General features: G+C 47.5%; 1 protein-coding gene and 1 long non-coding RNA gene across 2 annotated transcripts; one reads left to right on the top strand and one right to left on the bottom strand.

Annotated features, from left to right (window-relative positions):
- Positions 1-5,259: 5,259 nt before the first annotated feature.
- Positions 5,260-8,361, bottom strand: LOC144389374 (uncharacterized). Its single transcript, XR_013453370.1, has 2 exons — positions 8,030-8,361; positions 5,260-7,732 (listed from the first exon to the last, which is right to left on the bottom strand). It is a non-coding gene; the product is annotated as an uncharacterized LOC144389374 (long non-coding RNA).
- bmf2 (BCL2 modifying factor 2) lies at positions 6,821-17,565 on the top strand. The gene is made up of 4 exons (XM_040160692.2): positions 6,821-7,329; positions 10,319-10,564; positions 11,672-11,901; positions 13,698-17,565. Exons 2-4 carry the CDS (start codon positions 10,342-10,344, stop codon positions 13,812-13,814), a joined length of 570 nt encoding a protein of 189 aa, XP_040016626.2. The 5' UTR covers positions 6,821-7,329; positions 10,319-10,341; the 3' UTR covers positions 13,815-17,565.
- Positions 17,566-22,520: the final 4,955 nt, after the last annotated feature.

The following is a 22,520-nucleotide window of genomic DNA, read 5'->3' as shown; positions in this document are numbered from 1 at the left end:
TATTTCAAAAAACGTACATTTCCCAATGAGAAATCGTCCCGAGATGGCTGCTAAACGCAGTGTGGTCTTCATCTCGTTATTCCTCGAGCTACAAAAAGACTGGCATTGCCGAACAAAGTCGCACACCGAATAACTCCCACCTTTGCACACAGATAAAGCAGAGGGACAAAGCTGACAACAAAGAGTAAAACTCACGTTTTTATCAAGGGACTTTTGGGAATCTTTACTTTGTTAGAGCAAGAAGTAGTGCAACATTTTAGAAAATAACGCTTATTCATCATCATGAGAGAGATTTATGCGAGAAAAGCAATATGACTCTCATGTTCGCTGAATATGAGACAATATACTATTCCAATAAAGTGATGAATGACTCTTGTACACCACTTCACAAAGTGCTCCTGTAGCCAAACTAATGCACTGTTAAAGCTCAGACGGAAAGCAATGTGTGTCTTTGCCTTGCGTCATGCATGCAAATTCTGCCGCTGGATCCTTTCTGTTTCTGTTTATTCGGCCCAACGTACCAACCGCACAGACAGCTGTAAGCTACATCGCGGATGACATTCACATGAAGGGTGATTGAGTTCAGCTCAGCCTCTGACTGCTTTCCCATCTCACCAGGAACTCCTACTTATTGCGCTCCAGTCTCATCCGGAGACACATCGGGTTGACAAGCAGTTATGTTCCACGCGTGCGTAAAAACATTCTGCATCACGCGTGCACTAAGTTCAGCACACATTTTAGCTGCATTGGCAAAAAAACTTGAAAAACACTTACTGGCTTAAAAAAAAAAAAAATTGAAATGAGACACTTATTGCAGAATAAACAACGCCGTGCAACATTTATTGTGGATGGAAAAAAAACAAAAGGCATCCAGCCCGAGTCAACTGATTTATTAGGGGGCTACGAGCAATTTCTGTGCTGGCTTGCAATGTTGTTTTTACTAATCATAGCAGTATAATGTTCCTGCATGGGTGAGTTTTTTTGCCTGCAGTTATCTTAAATTAAGCAGCATGCATGGCACGCTCGAATCGCACAATTATTCGAGTCCTTCTCTCCCCCAACTCATTAACTATTCAATGTGAACTCCTGTTCCTGCGGGGTGTTGACATTAATTCCCCACACTGTTGGAAGAAGCACTCCGAAAGACCGCAAACGTCGCCCGGGCCGCCTTTTAAAAGGCGCCTTTTTTACAAAACAAACTAACCCATTTGCTTATTTGTGTGCCGCAACCTGCCCCGTTCGCACGCTGCATTATTAAGGCGCTTGCTAATTACGCCTTCCGCCGGCCCGTGTCCATTACGTGCAACGCAAACAACGAGCTCATCAGCGGCGGCGAGAGCCCTCGTGTTGTTTAACAAGTTGTTGATGACGGGCTTTAATCCCGCGCTGACATGATGAGGTAGACGTGTTACTGGGATCCCGTTCTGCTCCTGCCTGCCTCAACCAATCCCGTTCCGGCAAGCGCGGTCTTCGCCTTGACCTTGGGCGGCGGATTTCCTCGCGGGTCGGGGGGGGAGGGGGCGGGTGGGAGGGAGGGCACGGTGGCCACTGTGGAAGTCGAGAAAACCTAAAAGGTTGAAGGTGGAGGAAAAGCGCGGCAGCTAGTGCTGAGGCAGGCAGGAGAAAAGCATGAATGGCCGCGAAAGTCGGAGAGCATCGCAGCCAACCGCAACAGAGGGGAAATCTGCGGGCCAATCGCAGGAAGCCTCCCTCCTCCCCCACCCCACCCCCCCCCCCGCCCCGCAGCGTCTCCCCCGACTTCTTCTCCCTGACTGTTACCAGGTCACAGCGCCTGCCTGCCCGCCGCCTCTCAATAATCTGTTTCATTGGGTCAGTGTGCCTCTCACAACGCGGCTGACTGGCTGGTCGGGCGGACGCGGTTACTAGGGAGCTGAGCCAATCGGAGAGAGGCAGAAGTCCCCCACCTCCCCTCCACCCCCCTTCCCTCCCTCCCCCAATCCCTCCCTCCGGTTTCTAGGCAGGCTTTACGTGCTGTAGATGTTTTGGCGGGAGAGTGAGGGAGCGGGAGGGGCGGCTGCGGGGTGAAGTGGAGCGTGTGATCGTGGGCGCGTGCGAGTTCCGTGTGCATGTTTTGCAGGCGCGTGTGCATTTCGCCCTGCCTCTTGCTTTCTGATGCAACATTGAACTGTGTCTCCTGGGCTACTAGGGGACCTTGTTATGTTTTTTTTTTTTTTTCTTCCTGTCCTCGCAGGAAACGAGAACCAATTGCTGTGCTGTTGCCATCGGAGCGGGGAGGTTTGTTTTCCCTCCACTTTCATCCCTGGTACCTCCCCATCGACAGTTACCGTAGAAACAAGAGCAACTCCGACTCTATTTCCATCCACGTCTCCTTCCTGCAATGATTTATCGTTGCTTTCTTTTTTTAATCCACCGCGCAGCACCTACCTACCAACACTCTAGCAGCCAATAAAATATTCAGAAAATTGTGTGACATCTCTCCAAAGGAGCTGTATATAAGCAGAAGATGAAGAACTGCAGAAGCACATGCTGAGATACTTCTCTCGCAGTGCCACTTGAACTTTTCAGCTCTCCAAGCTTTAAGACGTGTCAAGATCGCAAGGTTAACTTTTTGTGTTTCTCCCAAAAGCTCGGTCTACCCCACCCTGAAAACAAGCTCCGACATATCTTTCTCCAGCATCTTGTCTCCCCCTTGAACTCTTTGTTACCAGCACATTCGGCTACCCAAAATCCCATTATTGCTACTCGAGTGCACGCTGACTTCCGTGGAATTAAACTGGAGAGCAGCAAGGTGAGTGGACGGACTATCACTATGTGCACCCACTTCCTTCTTCCTCAGGAACGCAACGACGAAGGGTTGAGCGACCTCAAAACGACACAATCACTTCTATGTCAAAGTCACAAACGCCGGCTCTACCAGGCGATACCAAGGAAACCAGATTTTATTATATATGCCGCCTTGTAAGAGGATAGTTGGTTGACTAAAATGTATTTCTCATTTTTGCAGGGTTGTTTTGCAATCTTAACAATATGGCACTGAGATTTAGAGAGATCCACCACCACGCTGACTCTGAGCCACGCCAAATAAAGGGATCGCTACTTCCTTCATTCGCACTGAATATGAAGACATTGAGGATACAGAAGATACAAGGATTGGTTGTAAAAGAAAAGAAAGAAAGCCTGATGTTGTAGTATTAAACAGTGGTCACACCAAACTCTAATATTTATAAAATCCTGGTTCGGAGCTGCACAAACAGCTTGCCTGTGCAGTGAAAGATCATTACACAATATCTCTATATATTCCAATAAAAAGCAGTTTAAACAATCAGTTTTTTTCTACAACCTGTCTGATACTTGTTTCTGCTCCAAATATAAGTTGCCAGCTTCTAACATCAGTTTCACTGGTGAGTGAAATTATATCTTAAGATCCAAAGTCCCAAAAAACAAAAATCATCCTTTAGGTTCCCATAGAAGCCGGCTTTTACGTTTCTGCACAAACATCCTTGTACGACGGTCCAGTTTTGTAATGTGGCGGTTTGCTTAAAAGCACTTTGTCAATGGTAATTAAAAAGGCTTTTCTGTTCAGCGTGCGTCCCGACTGCAAGGCCGTCCTAAAAGCTTGGCTCGAGTGCTACTGAAGAGAAGAAATTAAAGAAATGGAGGGGAAAAGATATCTAGTGGTAACAAATCAATCCGTTATGGCTGATAATGTTCTTTAAAACCAAACCGGCGTGCTCAATGATACGTGTGCGTTGTTTCATGATCGATCACAAACGAAGAGTAACATCAAACTGCATTTGAAGTATTAAAAGGTACGGCTCAGCGACAGTGAACTGGAACAATGTAATAACAACAACGCACATCGGGGCGGTGTAAGGACACCTGCAAATTGGATGTCGGGACTGTTTTGGATGTTGCGAGTAGAATCATGCCGTTAGCAGTCTGCCTGACAAACACTTTGTTTACCGCCTGAGCTGCCGCCGCTCAGCTATCATCAGGCGTCCATTTATTTCAACTTTCCCGTCTCAGCTGGAAACATAACAAACTACAACACACACTGCGACAAGTTCCTTTCAACACAACACTTCCAACCCAGTATTACTTCTTTCGTTCTTGGCATTAAAGTGGTGTCAAAACACGCATAATGGTATGGGTTTCCCTCGGGTGGTTTTGGGCTTCAAATGCGTTACCTTTAGATGAACCCGACGGGAGTCCCGCTCATTGGAAGAGCACCTGCCGTACCTGTGGTTCAAATCCAGAAGTGTTGACAGAACGGGCAGAAGGAGGAGGGGCTGGAGGCGGGCAGAGGTTTCCAGTAACCTGTGAAAACTTGCCATCTCTGTCATGCAGTTTCACAATCAATTTACGTGAAAAACAACCCACCCGAAACAGGGATTTGGGTAGTTGATTTAATGGAGTAGGGGTCGAAACCATGAAATTGCGACGTGAAAGTGAGTGGAGCACAAGCACGAACGCTGTTGTTTGGGTGCGGAACGGATTGAAGATGGAAGACAAAAGCGTCTGGACGTCAGGCACCATTAGGGAAAAAAGCCACAAAGCAAATTGTGTCATTATGCAGTGAACTTTGAAATATTTCAACATCCAGAGCCTCGTCACCTCTTCTTGGCAGCACGTGCTCAGAAATAACTCGCAGAGGATCTTTTTTTTTTTTTTTTTACTTCCTCGCTGGGGAAAATTGCTTGAGCTGGGACACATTGTCTGCCTGCTGCACCTGACACTTTAGAGGTACTGGAAGTTTCAGTTTAGATGACAAGTTCTTAGTTCAGCGGCAAACACAAAGACTGTTTTCCCTCTTCAAAGGCAAGCAGCGCGCTTGAAAGTGAAAGAATGCAAATGACTTAAAACAGTGCATGAGATTGCGCAACGCATGACGTCTGTGTTTATGACGGCACATGATGTTCTCTGCCGAAACAGAGAAAGAAGTCTGATTTGCAACACAAATGTGGCTAACAGCTCCACGTGCAGTGACGAGACGTCGCCAAAAGTGCCGTTCATCTGAGGAAAAGCGACTGCGTGCCCAAGAGTCCGTTTACAAGGGGGTAACTGGACGCCATTGAAGTGCACTGTTCTTGGAGCTACTGTTTGGGAACATTAATTAGTTATTGATGAAGGGAACTCGGGGGAGGAAAAAAAAAAGCGATTCGATCTGGTTTCTTTTTTTTTCCAATGCGGCACATAGTGGGCTAATTACTTTTTTGGAATGTTTTACCTTTGACAAGTTCTTTTAAATGACCACATCAAAATGATGCAAAAACAAACGTTTTTATTCTGGTGTTTTTGAAAATGTTTAGATACAGCTGTTTATTCTTTAAAGGGCGGTTTAATGATTTAAGTTTTCATATTACACAGCCGTGTCCTTATAGATGGAAAACTACTAGCAGTACCACTTTCTGCCAACATAAAATACCTCCACAACTACAAAATACAAATACCATCAAAGATAGAATACTCTACAATTGAGTCAAAATGAAGCTACCAAGTAACAACATCTATACAAGCAATTCTTCTTATTCACTTGGGTTACGTTTCTATTTTTAGCCTACATTGTAAATGCAACATGCAAATGGGTTTAAACGCTTATTAGAGTGTGGAGATTAAGCAAAATAGCAGAAAAACTTTGCTATTTTTTTTTTCATTCCTCTGCATGTAATGCTGGAAATTTCAGCAAAAACAACCACCATGTGATCTCTCGTTCCAAATTTTGGGTGGGGTCCCTCTTGCTGCAGGATGGGAGTTGGAGGGCTTGGCGTGGATGGGGGGTTGGGAGCCATCAGGCGGCAGCTTAAACAAGGCTGAGCAGGGGTTGTTTGCTGGTCTGCCAGGGAACTGAGCATGGGAATGTTGTCAAAAGTTGAGAACATCACACTTCACACGTAACCAGCTGTACAATGAAGGAGCGCGGCGGTGTGAAAACACCCAGCGTCCTGTGCAGGCTGACCCAACGCAAAAGCAACAGCCTCTGCTTTCATCTAGAAAATGTCCCCTGGGAAAGATCTGACTCACGCGATGGCTCAAACAGTCTCACTCTTCTTGACCGGCCGCTCTGAACTCACTAACCCCTGTTTTTTAACCCATTTTTTTTGCAGATGAGGCTTGATTTTACTGTACTTTTTTTTCCTTCTTCTGTGGTTTAAAGTGCCCCCCCACCATGCAATGAGGGTCACCAGCCGCGGCTGCTGTTTAGTTGACTGTCACAGTGCATCCATCAGACACCATGTGGAACAATGGAGGCCCTCAGGGGCTGAACTGAAAATGGCTCTATGCTTTTATCAATACATTGTTGTCAAGCCATCTATGAACTGCGCTATGTTACGTTTTGTTATTTTATGCTATAAGGTGCTGGTTGGTGTTATATATGCTATGTTATATTATACTATGCTATGTAAGGCCATGCTACACATTCAGCACAGTAGGCTGCTCGAATTACTTCTAATTCTTTCGCTTTAACCATTCTTATCTTTTGTCGTATGTTTAAATAAAACATGTTTAGACATAAAAACACAGAATATCTTGCTCGGCAAGCGGCGTGCATGTGTGCCCGTGATATTTCATTATCTATTTGTTGCCATGACAGTAGGCTACACAACTCGTCCTCCACAGCAGTAACTGGGTGGGTACAATCACTCTATCCAGCAGCAGCTCCCAATCAGCTGAGCAGGGGCTCAAAGAAGTCACATGCCTTATCTGCGGTTGTGTTTTTCTCCCCCCTCCACGTGTCAATATACACGAAGCAGGAGGCGGGACCAAAACAAACAATGTGATTGGTTCACTGGGTGGCAAAGGGAGGGCCGTTTTCATAAAGGGCCATAGACGGTTTATTTTTTTTTTCACCTCTCAAAAACAACACCGCGAGAGCTCAACATTAACATTAAACCAGTTAAAATGTCCATCGCCTTTTAATGTTGCTGTTTGAAATTCCGAAGGTATTTGGCACCCGAAAGGAGAATGGTGGATGTATTTGGTAAAATATTACATCAACCCATTATGAGGTGGCTCATAGTTTAATACATCTACCAGCCCTGTTAAAATCAAGGTAATGCCAATCAACATTTTGCATACTAAATATACACACGTGTGCCAATACGAGGTACAATAACACACCCGCGCAGCTTCCACATTATGAAGAAGGGGCGGTCCCGCGTCATCGGGGCGGAGCGGGTTTTTTTACACAGGGAAGAAGAAAAAAAAAACAACCTCCGCTCGAGTCAGCAAACATGTACGAGTGGCTGTAATGCAAAGAGGGATACAAGTCACATCCACGCAGTCCGCGGAAAACCACGCAAGTTGTCAAGATACCACCGATCGCAACGGAAAGCGCGTTTGCTGGCGGTGAGTTTTGCGGTTGTTTTTCTTTAAAAAATATCCCTTGTTGTTTTTCTCCCCTTTTCTCAAATTAAAAAAAAAAATAGGAAGAAGTGGTTCCACCGCACCGTCGTGTGCGGCGTTGTTTTCTGGATGATTTGTCAACAAATGTGCGGGCGGCTCGGGCATGCCCGGGCAGAGGCGGGGGCGACGCGAACTCCCCGGTGCGTCGGCATATGGAAAACGGGGTGTTTTTTTTGTTTTGTTTGTTTGTTCCTTTCACAGTTGTATTTGTCTCCCGTTTCCTTCACTTCACTTCGAGATTATTTCATCTCGTCTCCGCGGACGGGGTGAACAAACGATGGAAGCGACTGCCTCCATCCGTCGGCTCCGCGCGCGCGTGGATTCTTCCACTGATGTCGCGACCGATCTGTCGGGATACAATTTGGTCCGTTTTTAGTTAATATTTACCGATTATTAAGACGCTGTAGCTCAACGGCGCACGGTGGGATGGCTCGCCGGGTGGTTTTTTGTCGTAAATGTGTGTTTTGTGCGACCCATCGCCTCTTGTTATTTCGTGTTTGTTTTGGGGAAGAGTTGTCAAGCGAAGTGCGAGAGAAAGTGTCAACGCAGGCGAACCGCAGCCATGCGCGTAATGTTTATAACACGTTTATGGAATGATAGTTTGTGTAATAAATCAGCGGATTCCTATAGTCAAAACTTTTACCTGATTTTTCTTTTCTTTTCTTTTTTTTGGTAGCGAGAAAAAACACGCGTTTTTAGTCCACCATCCCGGCTGTGGCGGGCATCGCGCGCGCGCGCATCCCGTTTTGACGGGTTTCCATCACTGTATCGCGGCCGTCCGACGGAGATATTGGGTGAACGTTGCGTCGACAGGCGACGAGCGATCGGACTTGCGCGTGTTTCCGCGCCGGAGGGACGCGGGAGGAAGGACGCGCTGCGTCGCCTTCCGGACCGCGCGCGACGCGTGGCCCCTTTGGTGCGCAGTTAGCAGGCGAACCGCGCACGGAACACTTCTGCATCTCGGCGGTAACTTACATAAACAACAAAATGATCACCCCCCCCCCCCCGCCCACACACACACACACACACACACACACACACACCCATGATGCAACGCGTTTAACGTTACATAGGTCTCCGGATTGGATTGTGTCGTTTTTACCGGGCTTCTTCCCCTTTCTTCCGATGTGCGTGACTTTTTCGGAGCCTTGTCACCGGTGCATTGACGTCTACGGGATAAGTAGACCCCCGGTGCCGCGGAGGCAGTGGCGCACATTAGCAGCAGGGCTCACCTTGGGTTTACCCCCACCCTGAGTGGTGCATGGAGCAGAGCCCAGTGCGCAGATGGCGCAGCAGAGGGAGCCACTTTCTGCGGCAGCTCTGAGCCTCTGACCGGCCCTGTGCAGGCTGCCCCGGGCAGTGTGTGAAGCAGTGTGTGTGTGTGTGTGTGTGTGTGTGTGTGTGTGTGTGTGTCTCGTTCTGTGTCTCCCTGTCTATGTTTTTCTTTTTATGTGTCTGACACTATTGTAATCATGCCAGTCCTCTGTTGACTGCCAGTGGAAATGTCAAGACGGGGCTTGTCTTGCTTGCCGACCAACAACACAAGTGCATAATTGATGTAGTTGAACTTGTGGTACAGTTGCAGAGGAGCCCGTATACCGCATTGAATAATGGACTAATTATTAATTTTGCCCTAGAGGCGACGTCAATGCAGGTTAGTGCTGGTTTGTGTCTCTGTAATACACAACTAATTAGCTTGCATTGACCAAATGGACCGGTTTTGCCATTAAATGCCCTTAGTAGAGGGTCAATCATTGTTTCTTTTTGTTTACCAAAAAAAGACTCGCATCTTACGCCATAATAATGAGATTGGATAATTGGACAACAGCAGGTTTTTCCACAGTTCAAAATGCGGTTTCCTCATTTGACTCCATATGGTATGACATTGACTAATCACATATCAGCGTCAGTCAGCAAAACACACAATCCAAGTGTATTCACTTTTAACTCGGAACGGCCAACGCCGGTCCACCCACGGCGCAAAAGAAGTGGAAAAAAAATCAAGGCACCCGTGGCAAAAAAAAAGGTATGCAACACACCACGCTCACATCAGTGTGGCGCGTGGCCCACGAGTGTGAGTGTTTGTGTTGATTGTGTGTTGACCACTCACGGACGAGGACGGAGTGAAACTCATTATCTCCCTCACGAAACGGCACATGACAGTCGAGCCGGGACTTTGGTTTCACTGAGGTTTCACTCACACTCTATCCGCCTGCTGTGTGTGTGTGTGTGTGTGTGTATTCAGTTTGTAGACAGGCAGCTATCCAGTAATTATGTGGTTTAAATAGAGGTGTGTGGGGGGGGGGCAGGTGTTAATGTTGAGCTGAGGCAAATCTCTGTGACTCCGCTCCGTGGCGCACGGTTCCAGATTAAGCTTTTAGTTTTGAGGAAGGAGGGGTCCAGTTTTGCAGAAACAGTTTGATAACCGAAATCTGCGGAGGGTGGGTGGCGGATTTGGAGCGACGGTTTGAGCTCCCGCTGCACAGGGTGTTTCCTTACGTTTGGCTCATCGCTATAATATAATATAAAGAGACGGTCTGGTGTGTTTACGTTGGCAGATCCGTCTGTGTCCCTCTGAGGCGGTCCGTCGCCGCTTGTTTGTTTTCAGCATTTGCCTCACACAACATTAGCCCGTTGCCTATGTGACTGATGATTTGTTTTCATTTAATGCAGCAGGCCCGGACCCTCCTCACTGTGCCAGGGGGCAAAGTTTCAACTGATAACAGGATGATAGTTGGCATATTTAGTTTGGCCTCAGAAACGAATCACACCCAAATTACCAGCCAGCTGAAGAGCATAAACACACATGAGTCACACACAGTTCCGTGAATGGCCTTTTTTTTCTTTTCTTTTTTTTTAACACACCACATTCCAAAAGACGTTTTCACGTCACGCTAAAGTTTCCGTCTCGTGTCCCCTTCTCCTTCTCCAGGGACTTTACCGCTGAGCCGTCGGATGGATGATGAGGAGGAGGACATGTCGCGGCCCATCTCGCACCTCTGGGAAATGCCCTTCAGGGACCTCAAGTACGACGACCGCGCCACACACATCGGACAGGCCGGACGGGCCCTCGCCACCGCCGCCGCCGCGCCCACGTCGCAGGGCCACAACAACAACAACAACGACGTCGACGCCATGCCTTGCATCCTACAACTGCAGCCTCGCGTACCCTTTCACAGTAAGCACGCAGTGTTTAGCAATGGAGCGCGCCGCTGCGGCGTTCGCTTTCCTCCGTCGGGTCGCCGGGGTCGCCGAGTGATGAACAGCTTCCGCGTGAGAGCGGGAGGCGGCTGCTTTAGTTCTCCAAGAGTTGTAACCACAAAACCGTCAAGATACTTCCAAACTGTGTGTTTACTGAGAAGATTTTCATTCATCCATACAAGTAATAGATAAACGTACTACTTAAATCTGACAAATGAATTGTATTCCAGCCAGCTTCTTTTTTTGAGGGGGGGATTTTAAATGAACATTTTTGAAAAATGAACAACCAACAACACTGAGTTCATACATACATAAAGGCGCATACCGGCGCTAATACGACCATCACTTTTAATCCAATATAGTTTTCCATCTGTAATCAAATCAACGTGACATTTCCCTAATCGAATTGAACGAAGGTTAAAGCAGAATGTTGTTTGTTTGCCGACTCGCTGTCGGTGTGTGAGACGTGCATATTGTTCTGGGTTTAAAAGTCGCCAACACACAAACACCACTGACAGTTGTTATCTTGTCATACATGGTAATCTCCCCGCTAATGGATGACGTGCACCTGGCCCCGCGCCATTTCCTCTCTCGCACAAAAGTCCGGGGCCGCTGTCCGTTTCTTGAAAGTGCCGCGGTCCTCGGTGGGGCGGAATAGCAGGGCATTCTGCACACATGACAAGTGTGTTTCCCCTCCAAGTGGCATGACTGCAGAAGCGCATGCTGGAGGCGCTGAGTAAACCCAGTGACATAACAGAGAAGAAGAAGTTCACCGAGGTCGTTGTTGATTTAATAAGTTGTTTTCCCGCCTACCGACACTCCCTCCTTCTGGTTTAGTGGACTCTCGTCCATCTGAGAATATCTGATAAAACCTGTTCATTTCAGAAAGCAATTTTATTTGACTTCACAGGTCAGACACCTCAGTGTTAAACTGTGTTTTCTGTAGTTTTAACTGAGCCGCTATCAGCGATCTCTCTCCGCCTGGTGATCAACGTCGCTCTTGACACAAAAGCCTCCCTGCATTTTTTTTTTAGAGATCCGACAACCACGGCGAGTTTTAAGAAGCTGGCTGTTCTCCTTTCAGGCAACGCTGGATTGCGCTCGCATTTCCCCGCTCAGTTCGAGCCCACGGAGGACCGGGGAGAGAGGCGCGTCGAAGGCGAGGAGGAGCAGGAGGAAGAGGGCAGAGGGGAGGAAGATGGCAGGATGGCGGAGAGGCCCGAGGAGCAGCAGGCCGGGGCGAGCGTGGAGGCACAGATCGGCCGTAAGCTCCGGGAGATCGGAGACAAGTTCCAACAGGACCACGTCGAGCTGGTAAGCGGATCAGTGGTTCGCTTCAGCACGGAGACTGTATGACCTTCATGCCCCCCCCCCCCCCTCCTGCCCCCCACCGAGGGAAAAGTTCATGGAAAGATCGCAATCGTAAACATGCGAACATGTTCCCGCACACACGTCTCTGTTCCCCTTTGGCCAGATGTGGCATCACTGTGTGTTTGATAAGAGATCCACTTAAGTCACGTCGACATGACCTCAAGTTAATGAGTACAAATACGCGGAAGAGGCACTTAACTGGGCGTAATGGTGCAAAAAAAAAAAAGAAAAAGGCAGCGAGGGAAAGAGTGCAAAGAAAGCGGCGAGAGAGAATTTGAGGAAGAGCAGGTGCGATCGACGCGACTGTCGCCGACAGGAGTGAGCAGCACGTCTGTGTCTGGGTAGACTTGGCCGGCTGTTTATACGGCGTCTAAAAATAGACTCTGACTCACGGCTACCCACAATACCTCAGTCGTCCCGCTCGCCGCCTAAGTGCGTGTGCCTTTGTGTCTGTTTTGGTGGTGTGTGCGCGCAACTCTGTGACAGAGAGATAAGAGAGGAACTTTTCTTTTGTGTCTGCTCGTCTGCGCTGGTGTTTTTTTTATTTATTTATTTTTAAATCCTGGATCAGGTGCCGCTGCTGTAGAAAAAGGGAATAATCACTCACGAGCACTTATGATATCCAATCACTTCTCCTGCATCGTGTCCGCCGCTGTTGTTGGACAGTTTTCGCTCGAGTCCTCCAAGCAGAAGTAGCTTGTTGTTGTGAAGTAGATTTGTGGTTTTGGCCTTCAAACGTAAAGGCTCGTGCTTTGATTAAAAAAGCAAATTCATTCTAGTATTAGGCAGGCGTGTTTTTAGTTTTCTTTATTGTTTGGGGTGCATTAAAAAAAAAAAGGCAAAATAATACGCACGTTCCCCCTCAACCCGCGCAGCCTCACGTGGAACAAGCCGCGGTACTGTTTAACCAAGCCCGGCAGTGTAGAATTTAAAGCAATTAAGAACAATTAGGGTTACATTTAGCCGTGCCGGTTCACTTCAGCTCAGCCTGCCAGTTCTGCATCAAATAGCCCGTGGCGGGGGAGGTTGGGGGGGGGCTCGGATCGCGAGGCTGCTGGAGACCTTGATGGAGGGAGCCCGCAGACAGTTGGTAAAGTGAGCGCTTATGCAACGGGCTGCAATATCTGGCTGCTCAGAGAGCCGGAGGGAGCCGTGCAGGATCAGAGATAAGGGCGGGGTGGTGGTGGGGGGTGTAGGCTGCCCCCCCCAAAAGAGAAAAAAAATAACCGTTCAAACGGCGGTTTTAGCAGTTTTATTTTTGCTGCTCTTGTTACGAGAGCGCCGTGATGAAATAGGCAGCGCGTCCTCTGAAAGCCTTTGAGGAAGTCAACAGTGCGACATCTGATCAGAGGGGAAGCCTCCCAACCCGAGGCGGGATGGTTGAGTGACATTAGGGTGATAAGAGGCAGCTCCGGGGGTGGGGGTGGGTCTTTTAGCCCGGTAATTTTCATCCTATGGTGTAAAAAAACCAACAACAACCAAGTGTTCCAATGAACTCCCGTCTGGGAATGTGAGCCCCTGACAAATCCTGACACTGTACGCTGTGTCGGACGTGCGTGCGACAGACATGTTGGCTAGACACAAGCTAATGTTGTGGAAACATCCACCAGACTCGTCACGCAGGGCTTTTTACCACAGCGCACGGGGGGGGGGGGGTTCGTCGTAGTGATTTGACAGGCTGACAAGCTGATGATCGTTTCTTCTTTTTTTCTCCCTTTTTTTCTTTTCCCCTTCTGCAGTTCATGAGGCATCAGAGACAAAACCTGCCCGCCTGGATGCGCCTCACGATGGCCCTGTTTGGCTTCCTGTTTCCCAGAGAGGCCCTCTTCCCCCGGCTGCGAGGAGAGCACAGATGAAGGGGCTTCCTGCCGGGCCCCTCGCCTCAGCCACTTGTTCCACAGGGACAAGGGACCAGACATTTAAGATGGCACTGTAAGATGGAACACGGGTTTTGGATTTTGTTTTCTAGTCGATCCTCGAAAGACGAGATGAAGAAAACACCGGTCCCCGCTGGACGGAGGCTGATTACAATTTTTTTGGTTTACTTTTTGGGGTTCTTTTTTTTCTTTCTCCGCGTCTCCAAGAAGAAGCCATTGCGATTGAAGAGATATTTTCGAAATATTTGTAAGATTACCTATTTTGTACAGTAAACTGCTCTTTTTCGTTTGGTATTGAAGGACCTCCATCAGTCCGGGGGAATGCCTTATTCTCTCCTGCCACAGTACTTTTGCGTCAAGGAAATCATAAAATATAGAGATTCATTTTAAGATTAGCCTTCTTTCTTTCTTTGGGGCGACAAACTGTGGACGTGGACGCGGACTGTGCTAAAGTCACTGACTTCAGACCTCGAGGACTCGAGGCCCGTTTCTAATTTATTCTCAGTAAACAAAAAAGAACAATAAGCCCCCGTACCTTTCCTTTAACGTTCCACACCGGCCAATTTGAAAGTGGTTGCCACGACATTGTGGCGGCGCTACGCGCTGGTGTCGGGTCAGTCCAGATGTTTTACCAGCTTCCACTGTAGTTTATATCCAGCTGTCTCATCCATCGGCCCCTACATCTCCAGCACTACCCGCGATGTCGTTAGGAAGGGGCCTAAAGATCCGACGTGTCGATTCAGATCCTGTCGATCAAAAGGGCAAAAAACAAACAAACCCCAACACGTATGCTTGAATGTAGGTGTACCGAGGATATTCGGATCGAGTGACTTCAATACCTGACGTAGTCGTGATTACTTACTGGATTTATGAACATGTGTATTTAGGAGTGCGTGCTTACTGTTTCCAAAATCTGCAGTCGTTTTCAAACCAAATGAGCACAAGCGAATCTCCGCCGCGGGATCACGATCAGGGAAGTGAAAATGAAACAATCACAGAGCTCACAAACGCCTGTCGTATTCTGAAGCTTCTCCAGGCTTTCTGTCTCTGGCCGGATCGACAATCGAAATCTCGCCCTTTGCTGCGTTGCGCGGCCCGACCGCGGGAGAGGGTGCCGCCCGTCGGCGTTTTTTAAGGGGAGAGCAATATTCAACCCAGTGGAAGGAATCCGAATCTTAGGGGTCTGTCGGATTTTGCGATCAAAACCGATGTACGTCCCAAAATACGGCTCTGTGAAAGACTCCCCCGAGCAAACGTTTGGGGTTGAAGTTACCGAGATGCATTTTTAATGTCATTTCACGCCCGGCGAGAATGTCTCCAGCACTGATTCAATCCCCATGTGCTGACACATTTACGTGTCCCCCCTTTCGTTCGAAGTGCTTTCTTTCACCAAACTGCCGGCGGTGTATTCAGCTTCACGGAGGATTTAGTGAGAACAGCTCCTGTGCAAACATCTTTACTAACACACACACACACACACACATCTGGGTGAGAAGGTTCAGACAGCCGCTACGTTCTCAAACGTCTCTCAATTGAAGGTTTATAAAGGAATAACTTCCTGATCCGATGTGTTATTTCAGTCTGTTGTAGATTCACGATATGAACTTTTGAAGACACTGATTGTTTTTGTTTCTTTCTCTTCCGTTTTCTTCGGGGAGTAGTTAAGACCCGCGTTCGTTCCCCAACGCTCATTCTGAGCTGTGATTGCAAATAATCCGCCTTTGAACGGTGACTCGAATGTCCGTAGACGCCGCCGCTCAAGCAGAGAAGTGTCATCGGGCGTTTTTAAAGTTTTCCACAGCTCAGTCACTCAAACATCAACATCGACGGGCTTTCCTTTTATTTCCGTCACGACAACGTTTTGTTTCCTGCAAACACTGAACGCTGAGCCAATTCAGACAGACCCCCCCCCCTCCCCCTCCCCCCTCTCCGGTCTATGTCGTCATCCAGTGTCACGTTTAACTACTCCCTGTCCCCTTCCAGAACAAGATTCCTTTGGTTTTGTTCCTCTTTAGGTAATTTATTCTAATTTATTTTCTGTATATTTGCTCAGTGCTACTGTATAGATGCGATCTCAGTGTGTACAGTCCCTTTCTCCCTGTTGTTGATGCGCATTCAGTTGGTGTGCTTGGTGCCTGCGTGTCGGGAGGCTGGACTGAAGCCCCGTGCCTCGTGCGTTCTCACAGGGACGGGCGGCTGTGAGTCTTCACGGCTCACGTGAACAGCAGACAATCAAATGTACAAAAAAGAAAGAAAAAAAACGAAAACGAAAACGTGCCTTCGTGAGTGACAGACCTGCCACGTCGCCGTCGACACGCGGCGTTATGATTATTGGCCAAAGTCGACTTGGCCGCCGAGCTCCCGTTCCGCTCGGGCTCCGTGGGGGGAACAGCACGCTCCGCTACGGTGGAGTCGGCACAAACAGTACGCCGTGTGCGTGGTGCCTTGATACAAACAACAACAACTACACACACACACACACACACACACACACACACACACACACAAAAAAAAGCATCTGTTTCACGAGGCACAGGCTCGACCTTTGACATCTCTCAGCACCCAACGGCGAGTTTCACCCTTTCTAATATCAGAAACGACTGTTTGCAATCAATGTGCACTGTTTTATTTTTTTCTTCTCCTGTATACTGTTTTCTTTCTACTCCTGGGACCCCCCCCCCCAACACCCCCCCTCCCTCTAGAAACTCTTAAGATCTGTGATATGCTGGATGGGCCCGGTCTCGTCTGGGTCTTTGTGCTTTATTATCTACAATCTAGAAGGGCTGCGGGTTTACATTGGAAGGAGGAGCGAGCCGCCGCGGTGCCCCGGTGTTATTTGTGCGTGAGACGGGTCCCGTCGTCACCAACCCGCCGCCGCAGCGCCGACTCGGGTGGAACATTCGTTATTCGTTCAACCTTCAGTGTCTTTAATATCAAATCAGTTTTTTTTATTTTTCATTTTTGAATATCCAAGAACGAGTGCATCTTAACTGTCAAGTGCTGTGATTTGGTGTTTTTTTATTTTTTTTTATTTTATACATTTGACATGAATTTGACACGGCCGTCGTCGCTATCTTTATAAAACATTTCGGGCTAAGATTTTCCACATCTTTTTATAAGAAGACGGAGAACGAACTACAACAGCGCAACTTTTTTGCTACGATTGCTTTTTTTTCCAATGTTGTGGGATTTTTTTTTAAATTTGGGATATCGCCAAGTCTGCTGTGTCACTCTCAGTTCAAGGGCTTTTTTCAATATATGTAAATGGAGGTAAAAATGCATGTACAACATTCCTCAAAAAATGGTATCGTAAAGGTTTGAATGTAATTTAATGGAGTGAAAACCTTGATATCTCTTTCAACACATGAACTGAACAGTGGCGCCCGATTCAGACTCTGGAGTCGGTGTTGTCTTCACATTTCTTTCTTTACGTTCAGAGTGGTCTCAAGGATTTCACATTCACGTGTCCTAATGAAGTGAGACCCAGTCCAAATGTAGCAGTTTTTGTTGAAGCACTGGCTGTGTTATCTTTGGGACCGCTCTGTGTCCAAATGAAGCGACGGAGGGAACGAAGGAGGACGGGGACGTTTGTTCTTTTTCTAGTGCAATATGCTGTACATAAGAGCTTGACTCGAAAAATCTTACATTTCTCTTACATTTTTTTGTTCTGTTGTTGAATGGGTACATGGCTGTTTTGTTTTTTTCATTAAAACTTCATGGAAAATGTAAATGGCTTGTGCTTCATTTCATTTACTGAACGAAACCCTGAAGCATCTACACCAGGGGTCTCAAACTCAAATCAGCTGCGGGCCAGATGCAGCCCACTTCAACCGAACGCGGGCCAGACTAGCGTCCGAACGGCATGGTCGACAATAACACAACTTAACACTCACTTTCAAAAGCAGTCATTGAACCCCACCCTGGGGGATCGGTCCGAATGAGACTACAACACTAGTCCTCCTTTAACTCAGCGGGGGAGACCTAAGGTCATGTGACCGTGGAATTCCTTTATAGCCAAACGTGAAGTTACGTGAATCGAAGCTGCGTAGTAATGGACGGAGACGCTCGTCGGTGACGTCAGATGCTTCATGTGTTGTTAGTGTGAGTCGTAAAGGAAAACTTTATTAAACGAGCGATGCTAACGGTTAGTCACATGATCACCTGCGCGAAAGAGGGCAGGAAACTGAATTTCACCCTCCTGCTCTCTGCACCTCGGCCGACACACACGACCCGCCCCCCATGTCAGTCACATGCATGCCACGTTCACTGGACAAGCACACAGTAGGAAACCAGAACATCACACACAGCAGATGACAGTGGGGTTACAGTATAAAACTTGCGGGCCGCACTAACATTACACTTTCATATTAAGGATGGGGCCACAAAATATGGTCCCGAGGGCCGCAATTGGCCCGTGGGCCGCGAGTTTGAGACCCCTGATCTACACAGTTGAGTTTAAATAACAGAAAGCTCCCACATAGTGAACGGTCTTTAGATACTGTGGCATGGTATAAATACATATATATATATATATAATATACATTAAAGTAAAAAGCTACGCACGCCCTGAAGCACGGCCAGCTGCGTCGCCCATTTCAATACAAACGTAACCATTGACAACGAAACGAACATCACAGAGCATCGGAGGGGATGTTGAACCGGCAATAAAGACAACATTAAACATTGTTTACGATGTCTCACAGTCTTCTTTTTGTCAAGCACAGGAGACGCTCCCTGCTGTCCGTGCACGGCTGCGATTGAGCCTAAAACCCCCGGAAATGTGTCGGCCTTTTTGCACACTCGTCTGAAACTGAATTGTTTTAGGCTTCTGGTTCCCTGCCTGAAAGAAAAAAGCTCTGTGGTAGACACACATCAGTGGGCACCAAGCTTTTACCTGTTAGAATAGGCGTTGCTATCAGGTCGAAAGATTTGACTATCAAATCATGACACCAACCAGGCCTCCTGTCCTCGCCGTGTGTACTCACGCTCATGTGACAATGCCGCAGCTTGTTCACGGGCCAACGTTAGCTTTTTAATTCTGCCGATTGCATTCACGGTTAAAACATTATCTCAACATTATCTTCCTGAATAAAAGCTTAATCGTATACGTGTGTGTCCCAGGGTAGTTATCTTCTGAAAAAGTCTTTAATCCGAGGGGGAAAATCCCAACGGTCCTCTGGCGAGGGAACCAGTGCGACTCCCAACTTCGTGACTTTTGAATTAAAACCACTTATATGATTTATCAGCAGTGATTTGAACCCAATTAAAGCCCCGAAAAAGTGAGTTCAGCATGAGCAATAGAAGCATCTCATGGGCCCCCGGATGAAATGACGTTTGTCAGCACATCACTTTTTTCACGCCGTGACCTCTGGTGGAAAGGTGCAACCTGAGTTACACTGCGATTCACTCCTCTGTCACCAAAGCAATCTGCTCCCGGCAGCTGCTCGGACGGCAGCAGGGAGGCGGGTTGAAGGAGTGTAAGTGTGCCGCGTGGGGGAGTGCAGAAACACTCAGCCTGAGGGAAAGAAAATCCATGTTTTCAAAGCCTAATCATCAAGATTAACATATTGCACCGAGTTGTGCTTTATGGAGCGCTGAGGCTTTCTTAAGGTATTTGAGAGTCACTGTATCTAAAAACAGGCGCTCAAGTTAAATGAGAGCCCTTGATTCGCATAGGAAAAGTTGTCTTATAATATATTATAATTTGGGATTGCCAAATTGCTTCAAAGAACGATGTCATACTGTTATGCACGCCCAGGCGTCCTTAGAATTCGCCACATAATGGAGGTGATAAGATGTTATCGTGTCTTCCTCCATATGTCAACCTATTGGGAATTTTTTATTTATGTGAAAAATCCTGATTTTGCCCGACAGTCAAAAGAAATAATAGGATTCCTGGTGTGCTTTTGGCAGAACTTGATCGTGAAAATTGCCGGCGGACCAGTTTGTTGTGCACGAAACCAGCTGTGTTGATCTTCGTCCTGGTTTAGAGTTGAAGACCAGACTTTTTTGTCATAAGTGATTCTCTCAAAGTTGACTTGAATGCCAACTCTTTTGCTGCAGATTATATTAAAGCTTAACGATGCATCCCAGAATGCATCGCCAGCATACACAGCCCTCAACCACAAAACCAGCTCTGTGTTCGCCTCCCACCAGCTGAAGTGAAAGCCTCGTCCCCTGGGACTGCTGGTAAATACAGACAAGTGTGTGTGTGTGTGTGTGTGTGTGTGTGTGTGTGTGTGTGTGTGTGTGTGAGGGAGAAAGAGAAAAAAATAAAGTGGGGGAGGAGGGGTTAGGGGTGAGGGCCTGCTTGCCTCAGCACTTTTTCGCACACAGCCCTGACAAAGGACTCTCTGTTCTCCTGGCCAGTCACTCAGAGAGACGCCCTCATGATAGCCGGGGCCTATCTCAAGGGTCACGCCCCGACTTCAGCAGGCGGAGAAGCTCCAGTCCCCGGCTCGTTTTGTTTACTTCTGCCTCTCATGCCTGGGAGCGACACCAATTAACCCTTCGGGGTCCAACTGTCCGGGCAACGCATTGAGTGGGACTGTGTCGCCAACGAGGAAAGACGAATTTTTGTAATATTTGTCGGTTACACAGGCTTCTCTCGTGTCGAGTTTGTATATGTTGTGGCTTTAACTAAATCTAGTCCTTTATTTCAGTTGTTTCACTTTTCCCCATTTCTTTTGTGATCCACCTGTGGACTAACACGTAGTTCTGGCTTATAATTACCCAGAACAGCCTCATGGGATCCCACAAAGTGATGACATTTTAATTATCACCTTCTACAAGCTTCATGCGTTTCGTAGTAGGTAAAAGGTCAAGGCAGGCCCATCATCCTGCAGGGAGAGCGTCAGTAACGTCCATTGTGGCTGGGATAAATAATCAATCTCCTCTAATTGTCTACGCCTACTGAGCTGCACTTAGTTATCACATGTGGCCAGGTTTTGGACTTTAAACAGAAAGAAAGTTTTATGAGCGTAACAATATTTTCCAATGCAGCCAAGAAAAGCACAAAGAACAGCAAAAGGAAACCTTTTTTTTGGGTGGGTGAGGCGATTAACAAATTCAATTCAATGTGTGGCTCCATGAGGAAACGAACTTCCCGTCCACAGAGAATAGGTCCTGCCGCTCCGACGGGGCACACATGTCAGGTGTAGCACTTTAGCGGCGCGTTGGGTCAAAACACGTAGGCGCAGCTGCAGCCAACAAACGTCTCCGGGGAAACGCACGGCTTCCTTCGTAGATGAGCCTCCCTGCTCGGCGGACCGATGTTTTCACAACTGGCTGCCGTGCAAACTCCTACCTGCGTTTTGGGGGTGACTGTTATATTTGCCCTGCAAGGTCAGAGCGACACTAGCAACATTTCTGCTCCAACTTGAGCGATTGTCCAAATTTGTTTGGTATTAACAAAAATGAGTTTTTTGAGACTCGGTGACGCGAGAGAGCTACATGGAGCTAACGTTGGCTGCCACACAGCTAGCGAAGATGAAACCCAGCCATGAGTCCTGGCGTCTCGGAGGACAGCCTCTGTCAAATTGCTAGCGGGCCCCATCGGCTACCTGGCTCCGCTCAGGCTGAGCCACGCTGCCTTCACTTGACAACCGCAGGCCCTCGTTTTATGAACACCCCGCCCGCCACATAAGGGCGGGGAGTCGCCAATCCGTCCCTTTGGGTAATAAAAGATAAATGCTACCCTTGAGCGGAGACGTGCCTCCAGGGGGGGACGCGGCGCAGTGGTTGTCCGCCGTTGTCTTCGTCATCTCAGGCCCGTATCACAGGAGGATGATAAGTGGGTATTTATATTGTGGGGGCCGCTGTGTAATTTAAGACAGATGGGGGGTAAAAGGGCTGCAGCACGCGGTCAAAACGACTCTTGTGAATAAACACAACTAGTTGTCTCTGCCTCTCGTGGATAAGAGGGAGATGTGATAATAAGTAATAAAATGTTTTGTGCCACACAATGCAGTGTGCAGATTGTGTATATTCAGAATTGCCAAAATTGCCATTGAGTAGGCCTACTAAACAGAATTTTAGGACTACATGTATATGAATAGAATAATTGTTAATCGGACAACCATACTTAAATTGTTCTGTTCCTGTAAAGGAACAGCAAATGAAGACTGTTTGGACATTTGGTCAACATAAGCCTTACACTGAGTATTCAAATACACACTTTCTATGGTAATCACGTCTCCATTGGCCTCGTAACTCGTGCCCAAACACACGTTCCTCTTTTACTGATGCAGAATTTGAATAGCGATCCACGCTCTTTGATGCTATCTGAAAGAGCCCCTCTTTTGTCCTTGATGTTTGAAGCTAATCTCTTCTGTTCCTTACCAGGAAAAATTTGTTTATGGCAATCTGCCCGCTGGATGATTGTCAAACTGGTATGATCGTGTTTGTTGACACTGCAAAGAATTATGAATGCGTCCAGACACCATGCTTCCAGTATCAGTTTACCTAATGACTCGGTTACACCATGGCGTGCGTGTCAGGTACACGTGTTGCATGTAACAAGTTGGGTAAGAACAGAGGAGTGATGAGGCAGACATATGCAAAGAAAATAAAGGATGAACGATGAACAAAGGCACAGCTGTATGACGGCACAACAATATTTAAAGAATACAGTACTTTGGTAGTAGGATACTATTGTATTTTGTTATTTGGGGTATGTATGAATAA

This window comes from Gasterosteus aculeatus, chromosome 18, assembly GCF_964276395.1.
Source record: "Gasterosteus aculeatus chromosome 18, fGasAcu3.hap1.1, whole genome shotgun sequence".
NCBI classification, from domain to species: Eukaryota; Metazoa; Chordata; class Actinopteri; order Perciformes; family Gasterosteidae; genus Gasterosteus; species Gasterosteus aculeatus.
This window is presented reverse-complemented; position numbering and strand designations above follow the sequence as displayed.